Source organism: Taudactylus pleione, unplaced genomic scaffold, assembly GCF_031769625.1.
Source record: "Taudactylus pleione unplaced genomic scaffold, aTauple2 ptg000041l, whole genome shotgun sequence".
Lineage (NCBI taxonomy): Eukaryota > Metazoa > Chordata > Amphibia > Anura > Myobatrachidae > Taudactylus > Taudactylus pleione.
The window spans coordinates 12,613,877-12,633,800 of NW_028284443.1; the positions used below are offsets into that span (position 1 = coordinate 12,613,877).

At 46.5% G+C, this 19,924-nt stretch overlaps 1 protein-coding gene across 2 annotated transcripts in view; it reads left to right on the plus strand.

Moving 5' to 3' along the window:
* Window positions 1–19,924, plus strand: part of WASL (WASP like actin nucleation promoting factor) — a 57,920-nt gene that overhangs the window by 21,685 nt on the left and 16,311 nt on the right. For both annotated transcript variants that reach the window (XM_088457649.1, XM_088457650.1), the window contains exons 2-7: window positions 5,191–5,325; window positions 8,925–9,011; window positions 16,024–16,120; window positions 17,111–17,134; window positions 18,161–18,323; window positions 19,538–19,580. In XM_088457649.1, the coding sequence (XP_088313775.1) occupies window positions 5,191–5,325; window positions 8,925–9,011; window positions 16,024–16,120; window positions 17,111–17,134; window positions 18,161–18,323; window positions 19,538–19,580 (549 nt within the window). The remainder of the gene's footprint in view (window positions 1–5,190; window positions 5,326–8,924; window positions 9,012–16,023; window positions 16,121–17,110; window positions 17,135–18,160; window positions 18,324–19,537; window positions 19,581–19,924) is intronic.

Here is a 19,924-nt window from a genome sequence, read left to right on the forward strand (position 1 = left end):
CTGAACAGATTGTCCCATGTGTACCCAGCATTAAAGTTGCCTAGCAGTCAGTTGCTGAAGAAAGTTATAGTTATTTCATGAAAAATTTAATGATCAGAATAACATATGTCCCAACATTGAGAGACACCAAATTAGGAGTGGCAGGTGCGTTGCATGGCGGCCGCATGCTGTGGGCGTTTTGGCCAGAAGAATGCTTTATTTAATGCCATACAAAATAGAGGCACCAGTCTGCTGCATGTAGCAGTGGAATCCCTCCCAACCCCTCGCAAATTAGGTCAACGGGGGACTGTGCCACTGAAAACGGGACAGTTGACATGTATAGAATGATTTCAGCTAGAGATTTGTCAATGGATCTGATTTTCAGAATGAAGTTAACAGGACTGAAGGTGTGGTCAGGAAGAGGGAATAGGCCAAAGGTAAATGCAGAATGAGAAGATTTTGTGGTTCTCATGTCTACAAAACAGTCACCCATGTAAATGTGTCTATAGATTGATGATCAAACCATTATTTTTTTATAAAAGAAGCATTTCCTGGGCTCCCATTTCTTAGGTTTAGTAGAGAGGGAATGATGGGACATTGGATCAAATAATTGAGGCTTTGTTGTATTTTATATTTTGCCCTAATTGGAATTGTTCTGAACTTTACTTTCGGCATTTGCTTGCAAAGCACTGGTGTGGACATTATAAAGGGAATAATGAATGAACTATTTCAAACATCCATCTACATTACCAAAACAGAGCACTTGGTATTCTCTCTGTGGGTTTTGTATAATATGCAGTTGTGGAAGTGGGAAGAGCTTGTGCAGTATGTAAAGTCTTCCTACACTTTACCGCCTTCCAGCATGCCTGCCTATTAACACCTTCATATCTGAAAAGACCAGCAATCTTATGCGGCACAAATGAAAATGGTCTGGTTATACTTGACATTAAAAGTATAGCCCATTACATGATTTGAGGTTTTACCTCTTTGTTTAAAAAATGAAAACAAAAAATACTATGTTCACCCACATTTGCAGTGGTGTTGCAGCTGGACAAATGATAGGAGCCCAATAGAAAGGTCGTCCCTGATATGCAATGTCACAAAGACAAATATTTCTAATCCTATAGAGAGAGGTCCGTCAGATATAATTACCTACATACTGCCACTGCTGCTGTTCAAAACTTACTCAATCGTCCAGGATCTATTGACTGTGTAGCCGGTCTCAGCAGAGAAGCGGCAAGTAGTATGCAGCGCTGTAAGCTTCGGGTCTCCTGACCTCAGACGGGTGGCGGCTCGTTAATATGCAAACATCCAGTTGGGGGGAGATATGTCAGCTGTGCTTTCACCGCTCGTAGCCACGGCCATTGTATTCAGGTCCTGCTTGTCTGATCTCTTGTCCTGGGGCACGCTGGCTTATGGCAATCAGTATGGTGGGCACATGGGCAGCCAAGGATCTCACCTAATACTGGGTACACACCTAACAGCTATATATGCAGATCGAGTAATCTGCAGATGATGGTTGTTCATACACACCGAACAACCATCATATGGCCGCAGGTCCCACTGGCTTGGGGGGCATGTCATACCCCCCCCCCCCCCCTCGCGGCCTCTGCAGTAAGTGTATGAGCGGTCGTCTGACCACCCATACACACAGCACGATGCCCCAATATGCATGCAGATATATTGGGCATCGGCTGTGCAGCAGAGCCGATGCGATATGTCAGTGACCAACGGCGTTCACAAACATGTCGCTGGTACACACCGGCCGACGCACAAAAGATATATTGGACGATCAATTGACCAGCCAATATATCTGCCAGTGTCTACCCAGCATAAGTTCCCCCAAGTAGGTAGTAGGAGCAGCAACATGTTACAGCAATTATTGTTAGAATAAATGTTGTTCCATTGTGTTTTGGAGAGTAGTCTGCACTGGTCATGCTCCCATTATCGATTGAATAGAGCAGGCAAGTTATTTTCTTCAGTGACAACTTTAATGTGATTTGTGATTGTACCTAGAACATCAATAGTTCGATGAGGATGGACAAGGGTATGTGACATCTTATAAAATATGATATTTGCCTCTATGCTAGTTGGTTTAACAGCTGCACTTCCTGGTATTTTGTCTCCGCAGCATATTGTACCTCTACATCATATTAGAGATTTCTCAGATGGGGTTCCCCATGCAGACCTACAACTTTTTGTGATGATCACACAATGTAGTGAATTGCTGCTTGTTGACTGCTTGTCAATGCTCTGCTGACACTGGTGCTTGCTGTCGCAAAATGCTTTTATGAGCGTGCTTTAGAAAGTTTTCTCATTCTTCCCTGCCCAAGTTTGGGGCGAGGGCTTGTTGCAGAATGGACTTTGTGTTCGAAATTATGCTCCCTTTTCTGAGGTGTAACTTGCATGCATTTCGGCCAACTCTGCATCAGCCCCTAAGACGCAGTCCATATTCTATATTTTATATGTACTATGCAAGTCAAGTGGTCTGTTCCGATCTACTGCTTCCAACATCTTGGTTAGGGCTTATTGACTAATGTGGACAGTGTACCTGCCAGTTGAAACTGAAACACACTTAAAAGGCAAATAAGCTAAATACAGTAGCTAAAGGCTGTTTGCTATTGGGTTTCTATGATGCAGTAAAACAATTCAGTGTGACGAATGTATTGCCTGCTTTCTGTGCCCAATGACCATTGATTGTTCTTGGAACCTGGCGCCAGGTTCCGGCAAAGTCATTTTAACAGTCAACTGGAGTCATTCCACATGGTTACTTACCAGCCAAAATAAAGTTACAAGCATATGCAGCCAACTTCTGTGTTCACTGCGCCTCTGGTGTAATAAACCCGGTTTCCTAAAAGCACATCATACTTGTGATGACACCATCCCTACCAGCTGTATTGTACGTGCTGGCTAGCAGAATACTTATGTCATATAAAATCACAACTGATAAGATGCATTCCATATAAGTATACTCTTACAGCACACCTTAACCTACAATAAAGAAATTATAACAATTTAGTATTGATTAAATAGAACAGAATGTGTGTATATCTTAATGCATGTAATTATATTTATTTTCTAAGGTTATTTATTACAAGTTACTTCTCTATTAACAGAGCACTGCTACTATTACTATGTGATAGTCACTGACTGCAATACTAATTACTTGTCAGGTAAATCGCATTTTAAATTTAGCAATAATCATGTACTTTCATCAATTTAGAAATTAGGATTTGAATGTGGCAATCTTCTACTTCCTTATCTTTGTAGCACTCAAAATATTTGTTAGTTTTCTATTACTAGCTTGTAATGCTCAGCAATTGCTTTCTATTGTGTGCTGATTTTAATGCCAAGTGAAATGGCTAAAGCTGTCACTGATTACTGTTTTTATTAGCCTGCTCATTCCCTGAGTTATTGCAGTCGGTGGGCTTGATTCAATTCAACGGAAATTGAATAGCGCCGGGAAAGAGCTTCCAGAGCTATTCAATTCTGCGTGCTGATAGGTAGGGGAATGCCCGTTCTCACACCTTAAACAGTGTTTAGTCGAGAAATCGGGCATTCTCCGACTAAACTTCCTGGTGCGATTGTTTCCGCCATGCTAAGGGCAGAAAACAGCATCGCGCCTGTACCTTTGTCGGATTTCATGCGAGAATAAATCCTTAGTCGGGCTTAGCAGCGCACTAAATTGAATAGCATCGGGAGCTCATTCCCGGCGCTATTCAATTCGCATTGAATTGAATCGAGGCCAGTGACTATGGTTCTGTATGTCCATTACATGGTTTCTTGGATTGTCATTTCAAGATATTTTTAAATGCATGCCACTTTAATTACTAGACATAAATTACTAAATTGATTAGCTTTCATCCTAATCTAGCGTTCTAGCTAGGCTGTTTTAGCGGGGCGCGGTGCCCTGCCCTCCTTCTGGAGGTCAAAAAGCACCCTGCCCTCCAGGAGGAGGGCAAAAAGCGCCCTGCCCTCACAGCCTGCGGGAGCCGTTCTCACCCGCGGGACGCAGTGTCCCGCGGGTGGAGAAACATGCGGTGACCCGGTCACCGCCGGAGAATAGACGCCGGGCGCATGCGCCCGGCATCTATTCTCCCTGTCTGCAGGGCTTGGGGGCTGCCCGGCGTGTCCGTAAGTGCCGGGCACGCCCCCAAGAGTGACGAAAAGGGGACGCGTCTTATAGACATGCCCCCTTTTCCGATGACCACGCCCCCTTCTCGGCCGCGCGCGCGTGCATGCCCTCTCTAGCTCCGGCGCCCTGCCTCCCGCCGGCGCTAGAAGGAACACTACTAATCCCATATGTCAGTAATCACTATCAACTGTAGAGGGTATCTATTTTTTGTGCTCTCCCAACCTGGGCCAGAATATCAGTGCTCAACCTGTCGCTGCTCCATGTAGCAAGCGGAAGACTCCCGTGGTTTGGATAACCATTGCTCTATAGGAATAGAGGTCTGTCTAGAGTAAGGGTATAAGGAGTCAGGAAGTGGTGATTAGCAGTCCATTTTCTCTCCTTGAGCTGAGCTTCTACATTAGGGGTGGGGAACCTTTTTTCTGCCGAGGGCCATTTTGATATAGATAACATTATTCGCAAGCCCGGTGCTGGCCACGCCCCTCCACGTGATGTCACACAGGGCGAGGCCACAATCGCCGGTGGTTACAGCAATGCCTGGAGTATTCTGAGGGTGCTCTGGGGAGCTGTAAGGGCAGCAGTGTGACCGTCTGAAGCGTCCAGGTTGCACTGCTGCATATATTCTGGCTGCAGGTTGCCATTCAAAAGTGCTCGCATGCCCCATAGCACACAAGGCAAATTTGTGTGAATTTCGACTCAGAGCGGGCCGCGAAGGGTACGAGTTCCGGTACCTTTTAATCCTGTGGCAACAGCAACTCGTACCCTTTGTGGACAATTGGATTGACCCATAAGTGAGTGCTCATTTATTAAAGTGTATCTAAATTACTGTTTGTTTGTTTTTTTTCCTGCACAAGTACCATGGCAGTTCCCATTCATATTAATAAACTCACATATACAAAGAAACACGGAACTCTTGCAGAAAATCATTTGTCTGTTTTACTGAGTAGAAATACAAAGAAAAATTAATGCAAATAGGTTAAACCTTTCCTTTTGTGGCCATTACTATTTTGATTTCAGATGTTCTACATTTACATTGTATAACATCTATTTTTTTTTTTTTCATCCATTTTTAAATCTAGACTATTAATTCAGCTGTTGTACAACTCTATGTCTCGGACCGTAATTCCACGTGGATAAAGAAATGCTGCGGGGTGGTATGCCTAGTGAAGGATAATCCAAAGAGATCCTATTTCATTAGAGTATATGATATAAAGGTAATGTACTTGTAATTCTTCTATACATATTGTATTGTTACATTTACACATGCCAAGAATAGGCACATTTCAGTTGAATGCTGATGCATAGTCAGGTGGTGGTAAACCCATTGGGTAACTTTTAAGAAATATGCTGGCGTTCTAGTTTAGTGGACATGCTGATCTTTGTAATTAAACATCTGATGAACGATGCTAGAGTGGCCACACCTTATAACTGGAGTTCTACATCCCCTGGCAAATCTGCTAATGGTTCAGGAGAATTTAGCATTATATGGACATGGAGTAAATAACAGGATAGATACTCAGGGGGTCATTCAGACCCGCTCGCGAGCGAAGGTCGCTCGCTAGCGGGTCGATGTTGGGCGAATGCGCACGACGGAGGGAGCTCCGTCGTGCGCATGCGCGAGACCCGGCGAGCGACGAGGAATACGTCGCTCGGGGTCTCGCACCAAAGGGGGCGTGCTGTCGATGGTGAGTGACAGCACGCCCCTTTTGGTGGGCGTTCCGGGGGCGTGGCTGCCAGATGGAGGCGTTCCCATGGGAACGCCTACCGTCTGAAGCCGGCCCCACTGACATCAGTAGTGATGTCAGTGGGAGTGATTTTGGCTCTGATAGAGCCAAAATCACTCCTGGGCTTGCGGCAGCGAGACCCTACCGCAGGGTCTCGTCGCAAGCCCAACAGCTATAGCGAGCGTCCATGATGATGGTCGCGATGGTCTTGACCATCGTGACCATCATCATGGACGCTCGCTATAGCTGTGGGTGGTAACAGGTAGGAGGGCCCTGATTCAGAGCGAGCGCTCTGGTCAGAGCGTTCAGCTCTGAATCAGGCCCTCAGTGTGCTGCCACTTTGTTTTCTTGGCTACAATAAAGTCTGATAATTATAACAAAAAACAAACCTTCAGCAGCAGTTATTTATCGTGCTGCCTATTGACTGCTACTAAACTATCCTCTCCTGGATATTCTCGGGACCAGATAGCAATGTGGTCATGAAGGTTTGCTTTTTCTTTATTTTCAGCAGTGGTAAATATTGTGGTTGTAGTTTTTATGGCCTAGAAGAGCCATGGAGCACAACCAGTAAATATAGCAACTTGTTCCACAAACATCTCCTTTGAACAGTAGTTATACAAATAACATCCTGATAAAGAGCAATTAAACACACCAGACTTATGGTGCATACACACGGTCAGATTTTTCCTTCAGATATGAACGATAACGATTTAAAAATCATTCAGTCGTTCATATCTGAAGGAAAATCTGACATATCTGACATGCCTGAATGATGGACGATCAACGATACGCGTTGCCGTTTGTCAGATAACGATATCTGACATCTGATGTGTTTGCAGTCAGACTTGGACGATTCCATTCATTTTAATGCAGTCAAAAATCGTTCAAATCGTTCAAAACTTTGGTCAAATCGTTCAATCGTTCATCTGACAAATCTGACCGTGTGTATGCTCCATTAATGCTATGTTTAGAAAGTTGTGCAGGGTGCTGACCCCCTCCTCTATATCCTTTTTGAATAGGTGTGGATTGGGGAAACGGTACATAAAATTAATCCTGACCATATTGCAATCTGATTACATTGGATTGCCTAAACCCGCCTCACACACTTTCTTAACACCCACAACTTATTGGACCCACTTCAGTCAGGCTTTCATTCCCAACACTCCACTGAGACAGCACTGACTAAGGTAGTAAATGATCTGGTCACTGCCAAGGCTAAAGGCCATTATTCACTTATAATTCTTCTATATCTCTCTGCTGCCTTTGCCACTGTTGACCACTCTCTTCTCATACAAACACTTCAATCCCTAGGTCTTCAAGACACTGCCCTTTCTTGGTTCTCATCCTACCTATCTAATCGCTCTTTCACTGTTCGCTTATCTGTTTCTACCTTCACTTCGTTACCTCTATCAGTTGGAGTACCACAAGGCTCAGCATTAGGTCCTCTGCTTTTCTCAATATATACAACCTCTCTTGGCAAACTAATCAGCTCTTTTGGTTTTCAGTATCATCTGTATGCGGAAGATACTCAAATTTACCTATCCTCACCAGATTTGTCACCATCTGTGCAGGTCCGTGTCACTGCAGGTCTCTCTGCCATTTCATCTTGGATGTCATCTCGCCACCTCAAACTTATAATTAATTCTGTTTTGAATATATTATTTCCACCGGCCAAAAGTAGTTACCAACCTGATATCTCTATCACTGTTGACAATTCGACAATCAACCCCACCCCACAAGCTCGCTGCCTAGGTGTCATCCTTGACTCTGAACTGTCTTTTGTTCCCCACATTCAAGCTGTCTCTAAATCCTGTTACATACATCTAAAAAACATAGCCAAAATTCTACCATATCTTACGCAAGACACTGCAAAAACTTTAATGCACTCATTACTTCCCGCATTGACTATTGCAATAGTCCCCTTATTGGTCTTCCCAAAAACAGGCTCTCCCCACTACAATCTATTTTGAATGCAGCTGCGAGGTTGATCTTTCTCACCAAACGTTCAGTGTCTGCTGATCCACTCTGTCAGTCCCTCCATTGGCTGCCGGTCTTCTACTGTATTCAATATAAAATGCTTACACATAAAGCTATTAACCAAACCACACCAACATATATATCTTCACTTATCTCAAAATATCTTCCAACCCGACATCTCCGCTCTGCGAAAGATCTGCGTCTCTCATCCCTGCGCATTACTTGTTCCCATGCACGGTTACAGGACTTTTTTTTCGGGCTGCACCCACCCTGTGGAATGCCCTCCCATGCACAATAAGACTTTCCACTAGTTTCCAAACATTCAAGTGTTCTCTGAAAACTCACCTCTTCAGACAAGCTTATTAGATTCCAGAACCTTTATAGCTTCCCTATCTAACTCTCTTCTTATAGTAAACACCTATCACATCGTCTTTCTTCAATTTAACATCCTCCTAACCCTAGGCCAACTTTCCAGTGTGATTGGATCATACAGCCCACCAAGAACATCTGCAATCGAGCTGGACCAATTTGCAATATGTAGCACCTATCCTTGTGTATCAACACCTATTTCCCTATAGATTGTAAGCTTGCGAGCAGGGCCCTCTTACCCTTATGTATATCTTTTATATATGTATGTCTTTTACAACCCAGTAAAATGTTAATGTTGATTCAAATTGTAAAGCACAACGGAATTTGCTGCGCTATATAAGAAACTGTTAATAAATAAATAAATTGGATCATTGCCCTTTGTTCTGCGAGTGATTAGACCACATATTCGAATATGAACAGAATGCAGGGAAATTGTCTGCACATGATAGGAATAGGCACATTTCAGAAGAATGCCGGTATTGCCCAACTATTTATGCCTGACCCCAAATTTATCTAAATCATTGAAATAATTGTTTTATAATTATATGATTAAAGTCTAATTAGATTATATTCTTTCTGCTTGATCAACTCCAGTCCATTTGGATTTTGGTAATTAGGATGACAGTAAAGTGGTTGGTCTTAGTTTCAGAGAACTACATAGTGCCTGACTGTGTGTGTTGAAATATAGGCTTTAGTACTATTTTGTATTTGGTGTTGGTTAATGTGCTTTATTTTCTCCACAGGATGGTCGATCACTCTATGAACAGGAGCTGTATTACAATTTTGTATATAATAGCCCAAGATCATACTTTCACACATTTGCTGGTGATGTAAGTAGTAGTCATTTCCCTTGCAGTGTGTAATAAGTAATTGCATGGATATATAAAATTATGTGAAAAGGATATCATGTTTGCAAAGAATGAAGCTGAAAAATAGATTTCTACTTCAGGGTCCATAGGGTATCCACAGGATACCTTGGGGTATAGGTGTGACGTCAGGCATCGGGCACCATAGAGTTAAGCTTTCAGCCTCCCAGGATGCACTAGGGTCCCCCTCCTATACCCCGCCCCCGAGCCAAGGCACCTCAGTTTAGTTTGGTGCCCGGCCGGAGTCGGGTGCACCTGTTGGAGTGGGGGCTAAGAAGAGCCCCTGAAGTTTTCTACATGCAACTGTGGCTGCACATCTGGATGTACAGCATGGACAGTCAGTCCTGACGTCCATGCTGTCTTCCCTACACCCCCGCCGGTACCAGAATGCCGGTACCGATCCGGGGATGCTGGTGAGCATCTGGGGTCACCGCTAGCGGTGACCCCAGATGTTCCGGACCATGGCCGGAATCAAGGGGAACAGCAAGGTAAGCAGCGGGGTTCCGCGGTGGGTCCCCGCTGTTACATGGTCCAGAGTCCCCAGGCAGGGGGGCTCCCTGGGGACTGGCTGCAGCGTGGAGCCAGGTATATAACCTGCGCTTCCACTACCCCCCTGGGACAGCGGACCGCAGCAGAGCGGTAGCGCTGCGGCGTCTTGGGGGTTAAATGCATGCCAGGGGAGCGCGCCTTCCCTGTCTCACAGCCGGCGCCTCCCCCGCTGCACACAGCCCTCTCTGCAACACGCCGACTGGCCCTGTGGCAGCGCTCCTCCCCCAGGCCAGCCTCCTCTCTGCTTCTCGGCGGCCATCTTCCAGAACGCATGGTGAACGCTGCTGGAAGTCTGGACGGAGGCATCGTGGTCTGGGTCCCCCCGCATACCTCTCCTCCGCTGTGGTCAGGTCTGTGTATGCAGCGCTGTGTCCTACCAGACTCTGTCTGTGTAGTTGATTTAGCAGCGCTGGTTAGTGCAGGAATTGAGTTTCTTTGCATTGTATGTGACTGCTAGCGCTGCTGCCTGTACTTTCCATTTCTGACTGTCAGCTTTATTACTGTCCCTGTTCTTTCTGCTAAAGCCCTTGCGGTGCGGTGCTGCAGGGTGGTCTCTCGCCTTTTTAAAAAACAATTGGTGAGAGGGTCACATACTTTGTACCATCATGTCTGAAAGTGACTTTCCTCTCCGGCTACAGTGTACTACGTGTAAAGTACCTTTAGCGGAGGGGGAGGGTAGCGCGGAGGGCCTCTGCCGGCAGTGTTTGTCAATGGCACGGCCTATTACGGTTACAGCACCGGCACAGGAGCCGCCCTGGGCTTGTTTCGCTCAGGCGCTTACAACCTTAGTGGGCCAGTTAGCTCCGCAGTCGGCGTTTACGCAGATGGGTTTGTCCCAGCAATCAGTGGTGTCGTCACCCATGCAGGGTTTCCCAAGACAATTGGTGGTACCCCGCAGTCTCCCTATTTCCTCTCTCCCGGTTTCTCAGGAGCCGGTGTGGGTTAACTCCCTGACGAGTTCTGTACAGCACTTGTCGGATGTGTTGCAGGGGGAGGCTGTGATGCGGCCACATAAACGGCCGGTGGCGTCTGTCTGCTCCTTATGAGGATGACGAAGGGACGTCTGATGATGGGGAGATTCTGGATCCTTACAATCAGGAACCTCTCCATACTAAGGACGCAGACGCTAGGTCCAAGGTGTATATTCCTGGACTTATTCGGGCAGTCCGCACAGCCTTGGTGATTGAGGACGAAGTTCCCCCAGCGGCTAAATCCAAGTATGCCTTTTTTAAGGATGTGAAGGGTGATGCCACAGTCTTTCCTCTTTCGGGTCAGTTGGTGGACCGTTTAGAGGAGGCGTGGAAACAGCCTGGCAAGCGATACCAGCCGCAGAGGCGCCTGGCGGTGGCTTATCCGTTCGCGGATAATTATTTTGCTAAGTGGGAATCCCCTCCACAGGTGGATTCTCATGTGACACGTCTTGTCCGTAGTGCCACATTGCCAATGCCATCCATGTCCTCCCTTAAGGATGCTACGGACCGCAAGGTGGAGATCTGCCTGAAGTCCGCTTATTCCCTTGCGGGGGGGGCAGCGCGGCCGGCTATGGCCATTTGCTGGGTTGCCAGAGCTATGGAGCGCTGGGCGGATTCGTTGGAGGTGTCCTTCGATTCCGGCTGAACAGGCGGAGTTGATTGGTAATCTCCGTGATTCGGCCACTTATATCAACGAGGCGGCTTTAGACATTAGTACCCTGGTGTCTCGAATTTCTTCAGCAGCGGTGGCTGCTCGTCGCACCTTGTGGTTGCGATCCTGGAAGGCGGACGCTGATTCCAAAAAGGGTTTGGAGGCGTTGCCCTTTAAAGGAGAAGTTCTCTTCGGTCCAGATCTCAACAAGATTGTGGCCACGCTGGCGGCAGCCAAATCGGCATGTCTCCCGTCGGCCGCTGTTCCTTCTGGTTCTGGACCATCGTCCTTTCGGTCTTATAGGGCCCAGGGCAGGCCCAAACCACAGTCTTTTCCCCGACAGGCTGGTCCCAAGAAATCGGCCAAGCCCCGGAAGCAGGCATGGTGTACCAGACGTCAGGCCCCTAAGCCAGATTACAAGCCTGCGGCCTGACGGTCCGGGCCTCCCTTTGGGGGATCCCAAAGTGGGAGGCCGCCTGCTGCAGTTCGCCCAGTGTTGGTCGGTCACCACGACAGACACTTGGGTTCTCGAGGTGGTCTCCCACGGGTATGCCCTCTCTTTCCGGCACAGACCCCCGGCTCGATTTTTCACCACGGGTCTACCATCAGACCGGAACAAGGCCACAGAGCTGCGGAAGGTCTTGCACACTATGCTCCAGGCTGGAGTTATAGTGCCTGTTCCATTCTCCCAGAGGGGCCAGGGTTTCTATTCCAATCTCTTTTTGGTGCAGAAACCCAATGGGTCGTATCGTCCGATTCTCAACCTCAAAGCTCTCAACAAGTCTTTGCGGGTGCCGAAGTTTCGGATGGAGACCCTACGGTCCATCACTCTGGCGCTGGAACCTGGGGACTACATGGTGTCATTGGACATACAGGACGCTTACCTGCATGTCCCTATTCTTTTGCGCCATCAACAGTTCCTCAGGTTTGCAATCCGCAGCGACCACTTTCAGTTTCGGGCATTGCCTTTTGGCCTGGTGACAGCACCACGTGTGTTCACCAAGGTGATGTGGGTCATGGCGGCTTCTCTGCGGCTGCAGGGAGTCCGCATGTTGCCGTACTTGGACGACCTTTAAATTAGTGGCACGATCTCCGGAGCTCCTTCTGCGCCACTTGGACCTGACCATTGCACTACTGCAACGGCACGGCTGGTTAATAAACTGGCAGAAGTCCACTCTAATCCCGTCTCGGCGCCTCGGAGCCTTATTGGACTCGGGACAGCAAAGGATCTTTGTGACGGGGGGAAAAGATCTCTGCTTTACAGTCGAGGGTGCGCAGTTGTCTGCACAGCCGCCGGGTGTCTCTACACTCGGCGATGAGGTTACTGGGCTCCATGGTGTCGGTGTTCGACATGGTGGAATATGCCCAGTTTCACGCCAGACCTCTGCAGCACCTGATCCTGTCCAAGTGGAACGGGCTGCCTCAGTCTCTGAAGTCCCAGATGATAGTGCTCACCCCGGAGGTTCGCCTGTCCCTTGCATGGTGGTTGCAGACGACCCATCTCCGCAAGGGACGTCCGTTCTGGGTACCAAATTGGGTCCTGTTGACAACGGACGCCAGTCTTCGGGGCTGGGGAGCAGTTTCGGGTCCACACTTGTTCCAGGGCAGGTGGACTCCGACAGAAGCGGAACTTCAAATAAATATCTTGGAACTCCGTGCAGTCTTCAATGCTCTCCAGCAGGCACATCGGGTTCTCCAGGGTCGCCCAGTGCAGGTCCAGTCGGACAACGCTACCACCGTGGCCTACATAAACCGGCAAGGAGGAACCCGAAGTCGGGCGGCTCTCGTAGAGGTGTCTCGGATCCTGGTATGGGCGGAGCGCAATCTTCCGGCCATATCAGCTGTCTTCATCCCGGGAGTGCTAAATTGGGAGGCGGACTTCCTCAGTCGCCAGGACGTTCATCCGGGGGAATGGTCCCTGCACCCGGACGTTTTTCAACTGCTGGTGGACAAGTGGGGTCTTCCAGAGATCGACCTCATGGCGTCCCGACACAACAACAAGTTGCCGGTGTACGGGTCTCGCACAAGAGACGTAGAGGCGTCTCTGGTGGATGCTCTGTCCGTCCGGTGGACGTTCCGGTTCACTTACCTGTTTCCTCCGGTTTCCCTTCTTCCACGGGTAATCCGGAAATTCAAACAGGAAGGAGGGACGCTCCTGTTGATAGCTCCCGCGTGGTCCAGACTGCACTGGTTCTCAGACCTTCAGGGTCTGTCCGTGGACAGTCCTCTGCGGTTGCCGCTACGACCGGACCTTCTGTCGCAGGGTCCTTGTCTTCACCCGGACCTGACTCGGCTGTCTTTGACGGCGTGGCTGTTGAGACAGCCATGTTGAGGTCCAGGGGGTTTTCCAGCTCTGTAGTGCGTACCATGTTACGAGCTCGGAAACAGTCTTCCGCGAGGATATACCATCGCGTGTGGCATACGTTCTTCCATTGGTGTCGACCGAGAGGTTATGCACCGCGGGAGTTTCGTCTGTCTCGGATACTCGCCTTCCTACAAGCGGGACTAGATCATGGGCTTCGCCTTGCTTCTTTGAAGGTACAGGTTTCGGCCCTGTCTGTCTGGTTTCACCGTAGGATTGCTACAATCCCGGATGTGCGCACCTTTATGCAAGGTGTTCTCCGCATTCAGCCGCCCTTTGTTCCACCTGTGGCACCTTGGGATTTGGCTGTGGTCCTGAGGGCTCTCCAGGGACCGCCGTTTGAACCACTGGGCTCAGTGGATCTTAAATGGCTAACAGCTAAGACTGTTTTCCTTCTGGCTATTGCTTCGGCCAGACGTGTTTCTGATTTAGGGGCTCTTTCTTGTAGACCCCCTTTCTTGATTTTTCATGGGAACAGGGCAGTGCTCCGCACTCGGCCTGAATTTCTTCCCAAAGTTGTTTCCCAGTTTCATGTTAATGAGGAAATAGTTGTTCCGGCCTTTAACTCACCTGGCATTTCAGTGAGTGAGGCCACGTTGGATGTTGTGCGGGCCTTAAGGACTTATGTTGACCGCACTTCTTCGTTTAGGAAGTCGGGCGCCTTGTTTGTCCTCTATGGCTTCCGTAAAAAGGGTTGGCCTGCTTCAAAGCAAACTTTGGCAGCCTGGATCCGTATGGCTATTTCTGAAGCTTATCTTCATGAAGGTCTGCCGGTTCCTCCTTCTTTGAAGGCTCATTCCACTAGGTCTGTGGGTCCTTCGTGGGCAGCTCGACGTGGTGCCTCTGCAGTCCAAATCTGCAAGGCTGCTACGTGGTCCTCTGTCCATACCTTCGTGAGGTATTACAGGTTTGACACCTTCGCCTCTCAGGATGCTTCCTTCGGGCGGCGGATTCTCCTTTCAGCACAGGAGCGTCCCCACCCTTAAAGGATACTGCTTTGGGACATCCCCAAGGTATCCTGTGGATACCCTATGGACCCTGAAGTAGAAAATATGAGATATGGTAAGAACTCACCTTTGTTATCTCTATTTCTACGAAGTCCATAGGGTTCCACAGGACTCCCGCCCTGTCGCACCTGTGCTGCAGATGGGCTTTGTTCTGGTTACCGGTTTTTCCGTCTCCCTCTGGTGAGACTGTGATTCTTGTGTGTATATCCAGATCTTCTTTCTCTCTCTTCCTTCTCCTCCTCCGGCCTATGGCTTGGTAACTAACTGAGGTGCCTTGGCTCGGGGGCGGGGTATAGGAGGGGGACCCTAGTGCATCCTGGGAGGCTGAAAGCTTAACTCTATGGTGCCCGATGACTGTCGTCACACCTATACCCCAAGGTATCCTGTGGAACCCTATGGACTTCGTAGAAATAGAGATAACAAAGGTAAGTTCTTACCAGATCTCATATTTTCTAAAGATAACCATGTCTGATCCCAGCATGTATTTGGGTTTGGCGGATGCCAGGAGACGCTTCCTGCATGAATGGGTACTGCAAACTGTACAGTTTGATGGAGGAATAATGGTCAGGGCCACGTGGTTCCAGGGAAGAAAACAAATCTTAATGCTGCATCATACAATTGCATTATAGATAATTGTGTGCTTCCAAACAGCTCGGAGATCGCTGCTTTCTTGTTTTAGCATGACAACTGCTTTGGAGTAAAGCGAGTTCCAGAAAAAAAGGATTTGTCGGGTGTGGTATGGAAAAACTTGACTGACTTGCCCAGTGCCCTGACCTGAAACACTGACTGCGTTCCAGGCCTTATCTCCCCAACATCATTCTATCCTCACTAAAGCGACGTGGCTAAATGGATGTAAATCCCGCAGTCATATTCTAGAGTCTAATGATTCCAAAATCTAATGGAAAGCCTTCTCAGAAAATTCTAGTCTATATTATTGCCCATGTGTGTGGAAGATGTACAACAAGCGATGTGTGTTATGTATGAATTTTTACGTACTTTGGCCATCTAGCGCTTGAACATGGATAGAGAACTGTTGAAGAGCAAGTGTTTTTAAAAGTGTAATATACAGATGTGTCCTCATATACTGTTGCTCAAGTCTTGACAAATAACCCCTCTGGGTGCGCCAGGTCCCATGCTGTTCTGCTTGCGCTGAGTGTTTTTCTTTCATCTTTTTCAAAATGCAGCATAGTCGCAATGCAATTAACACACCAGCTCTTTTATGCAATCCTCTTTCAATAACTCACACCAGTAAAGCTATACATTTTCTGGCCGAAGCATGAAACCAAGATCCTGTTCACTTTGGCCACCCACGTTTGTGACCACATGAGCATGAACCCTTTTCTTGCTACATTGGCATATGTGTTGCCAGTGTTAGATCTGACCTTTGAATTTTTTTTCTTCTGATAAATATGTTTGTGTATGTTTTATATTGCAGAAATGTCAAATTGGTCTTAATTTTGCAAATGAAGAAGAAGCAAAAAGATTCAGGAAAGCAATCGCTGAATTGCTCGCAAGACGGCCGAAAAAACCTGGTAAGATTCTACTTTTCTTAGTGAAGAAATATAAACACAGTAGCTGCATTATTCATATTCCATGATTATTATTGCTTTGGTTATTGCTAGCGGTTCCTAAATATGTACATAAGGAGGGTTGAAAGCATGCTAGATTTACGTACATGCTTGCGGGCAAGTCCTGTTAGGAGTGACGTAATAAAGCAGTCAGTAGTTGAAGATTTTATGGGGTAAACGTTAAAGAGCTGCCTCTGTTGGACACAGCTAGGATGCATGTTCCCCATGTTCACAGAAGTTGTGGCAAGCAGCACTATCATGAAGGTCGTAGAGATAACCAGAGGAGGAACAGCGATGGCAACAGAAAAGTACCATGAACTCTGTGCGTCCAGCAGCTGGACTGAGCTGGTATTCTAGAAGATCTCTGAAACAGCCCTGCCCTTGGTGTGACAAGACTCTCATCCATACAATGTTTTGTATTTTTGAGAACATTATTATGCGGGAGATATGGCTGATTAAAAATATAAAAAATGCAGGTTGTTTACCACTGCATTGATTTGCCATAATAATATTATAATTTAACTAGCTAAATGGTTCTTTTTAGGACATGAGTAAAGAAGTTCCTTTTGAGGGCAATTCAATTGTTTTCACCGGCTGCTGGTACAATTCAGTTGTTGCTCCGTTAGGGCATGAACAGGCGCTGATATTTCTGCTCGCCCACTCCTGAGGAGGCGAGCAGGAATGTGCAATAAATCCTGGGAGTTTGGGCGCCATAATCTGGGCTTTAACCAGGGAGCACGATACCCACGAAGAGCGCTATAATTAATGGGCCCCCAAAATAATTGAATTGCAACATTGGGCACCCATCAATTACTGAACATAAAAAAAAACAATTGAATCATCCCCTCTTTATCTGGAATAAGCGAGAAGGGAAAAATTCAGAAGTTAGAGACTCTTCCAAATTATTAACACCTTCCTTTCTAATTTTGAGATGCATGTTGTTTTTCTTTACAGATAAAAAGAGGGATCCCGTAAATGGTAAGTTGTATAGTGTTACTTGTGTTTTTTGTAGATCAGTAGAAATCTCCCTTCATCAAATTCCTTAGTTTGCATTACAAGGCTAATGAAAATGAAATCCATTTCTTCTTGAATGGCTGGCATGAAGTCTCTCCTGCACATTAGTATTGTTCAACAACTTGTAAATAGTAACTTAATGCTAGCTTATTATCCCTATCCCACCACTGTGTTTCTCTAACCATCCCAATTCAGAAGTTCATTTTCAGGTACTCTGCCTGGGAATGATGAAACTGGATCTGGGTTGTCAATGACAGAGGGCCTGATTCAGACCCGCTCGCAAGCAGGTCGATGGTTCTGCGTGCGTGCGCAATACGCGTGCACAAGCCCCGTAGTGAGTGAGAATTTCACTCGCTCCAGGGCTCGCTGCAAACGGGGCAGCTGTCGATGTTGATCGACAGCTCGCCCCGTTTTGTGGGTGGGGGGGTGGCTGGACAAACGGAGGCATTCTTGAAGGAACGCCTGCCATTTGTTGACGGCCCTACTGACATCACCAGTGATGTCAGTAGTGAGCTTCCAGCTCTATTAGAGCCGGAAGCTCTCTGGGGCTTGCGGCAGACGAGACCCTACCACAAGGGTCTCGTCGCAAGCCCGATGGTCGCGACCATCACCTGGCCACTCGCAAAGGCTGTGTGTGGTCACCCACAGCTTAGCGAGCCGACAGGAGGCCTGGTTTAAAAAAAAAAAAAGTGGCTGCCCTGATTCAGAGCGAGCGCTCGCTTTTTGCTTGCAGCTCTGAACCAGGCCCAGAGTCCTGCTCAGTGTGTATGGAGGGAGCCACATTGTGCCCCTTGCATACAGCTAGTAGATAAGGAGCTCTGTATACATACTGAGCCCTGTCATCACCAGCCACACTATACTCTGTGAGTATTGATGGTGGGCTATCCAGTCCATGAAGCCCACCACAGACTATTGTTGGGGAGGAGGATTTGATAGGTATACACACTTTTTGAATATCTATAATTCTATACCATGCTTTACTTTTTCCAGGGCCAAGTCTGCCTATGGCAACTGTTGACATAAAAAATCCTGAAATCACTAACCGATTTAATGCACAAGTGCATAACATTCCTATTAACAAGGAGAAGAAGAGAGGAAAACCTAAGAAGAAGAAACTCACCAAAGCGGACATCGGAACACCCAGCAATTTCCAGTATGTAAGAGTACAGAGGGTGATACATTGGTACAACGGGTGTGCTTACATCTAGTCCTGTAATAATGGCTAGGGGGTAGATTTACTAAGGCTTATAAAACAGACAAGTGGAGGCTTTGTATATAGCAACCAATCAGATTCTAGCTAACATTTCTCTTACATTCTAGCAAAGGACAGACAGAATCTGATTGTTCTGTTTTAGAAGCTTAGTAAATCTACAGCTAAGTTTCCGTTTCCAAAATATACATTTACCCGAAGTGTATGGAACCTAAGGGTATATCGATAAATAGAAGTCCCTAGCTGCTCTCTTTTGTTTTGTAGTTATTTACCCCATAGCGGGCAGACTCTGTTAGTTGTAGGATAAATCACACTGTCTATTTTCCCAAGTAAAGTGCCCGGAGGTACTCAGAGGTGTGCGTTCAACCCTCGAGCAGCCCACAGGCAGCTGTGTTAATGCTTTTGGAAGGTATGAGAAGAAATAAGCATTAATTGCTGTGTTGGGGCTGTTTGCAGGGCTCATCACGGGTCTCTACCCATGGAACAGAGCACATGATTCAACTTGCGGCTAATTGAATCTACCCCAAACTGGTTTCCAGTCTTGTCATAGAAAAACATTTATTCTGATTGCCTCCAGCATCCTTATTTACCTGAAATCACACTGGTTTTAGTATGGGCCTATAGCTAAGTGAAACCCAATTGTCTAAAAGCAGATTCTGCATGTTGTTTCACTTAGTTAAAAACAGTACGTGTCATTTGCCTTAAAGAATGTTGACACTGCTACTAAATGATTAAAGGTGATCTTATTTTGTTTTAGCAGACTGTTGTGTTTTATTTTATGTTGGTGTGTAATAAGAACATTATGGTATTAATATGTTTGATATAAGTAAATGCTTTATGGTGAGTAAATTACACTATGCCACTGTTAATCCACACTAAGTGGAAGGTGTGTTGGTAAGTTGTGTCAACAGCAGTCTACAAATCTCCTTTATGCTCCACTAGTGATACATGAACTCTATAGCTTGAGTGTTTAACATGTGGCCTGCCAGCTGCTGTAGAACTACTCTGTCCAGCATGTCCTGCCACAATTTTACTATTAGGACATGCTAAAACAGTGGCAGTGTATGCTCTTCTGGCAAATGACAAGTATTGCATGCTTTCTCAATTTTAACTTAATTCCATAGTTGCTAACATCAACCTTAATATATTTTACTTAGGCACATTGGACATGTGGGATGGGATCCAAATACCGGGTTTGATGTAAGTATGTTCTAATGAAAATCAGTTGTCTTTTAGCTGTGCAACACTATTTAACCACATTATTTCATGTCAAGCACCATCTTGTGGCCAAGAACTGTAATGTAAATAAAGGCACTTGCATTTCCAGGTAAAATTTAATTATATAATGTGCTAATAATTTACCAATTACATAACCCATATAGCTAAACATCAGTTGCAACAACCGTATTAAATTGTGAAATTTTATATAATACCAGTCTCTCTAAAATACCAATTCCTTCACTACATAATTTAATTGTAGACAGTGATTCAACTTAGTACATTTTCTGTGTGTGCATGGAAGATTGTTGCGCAATGAATTGCAG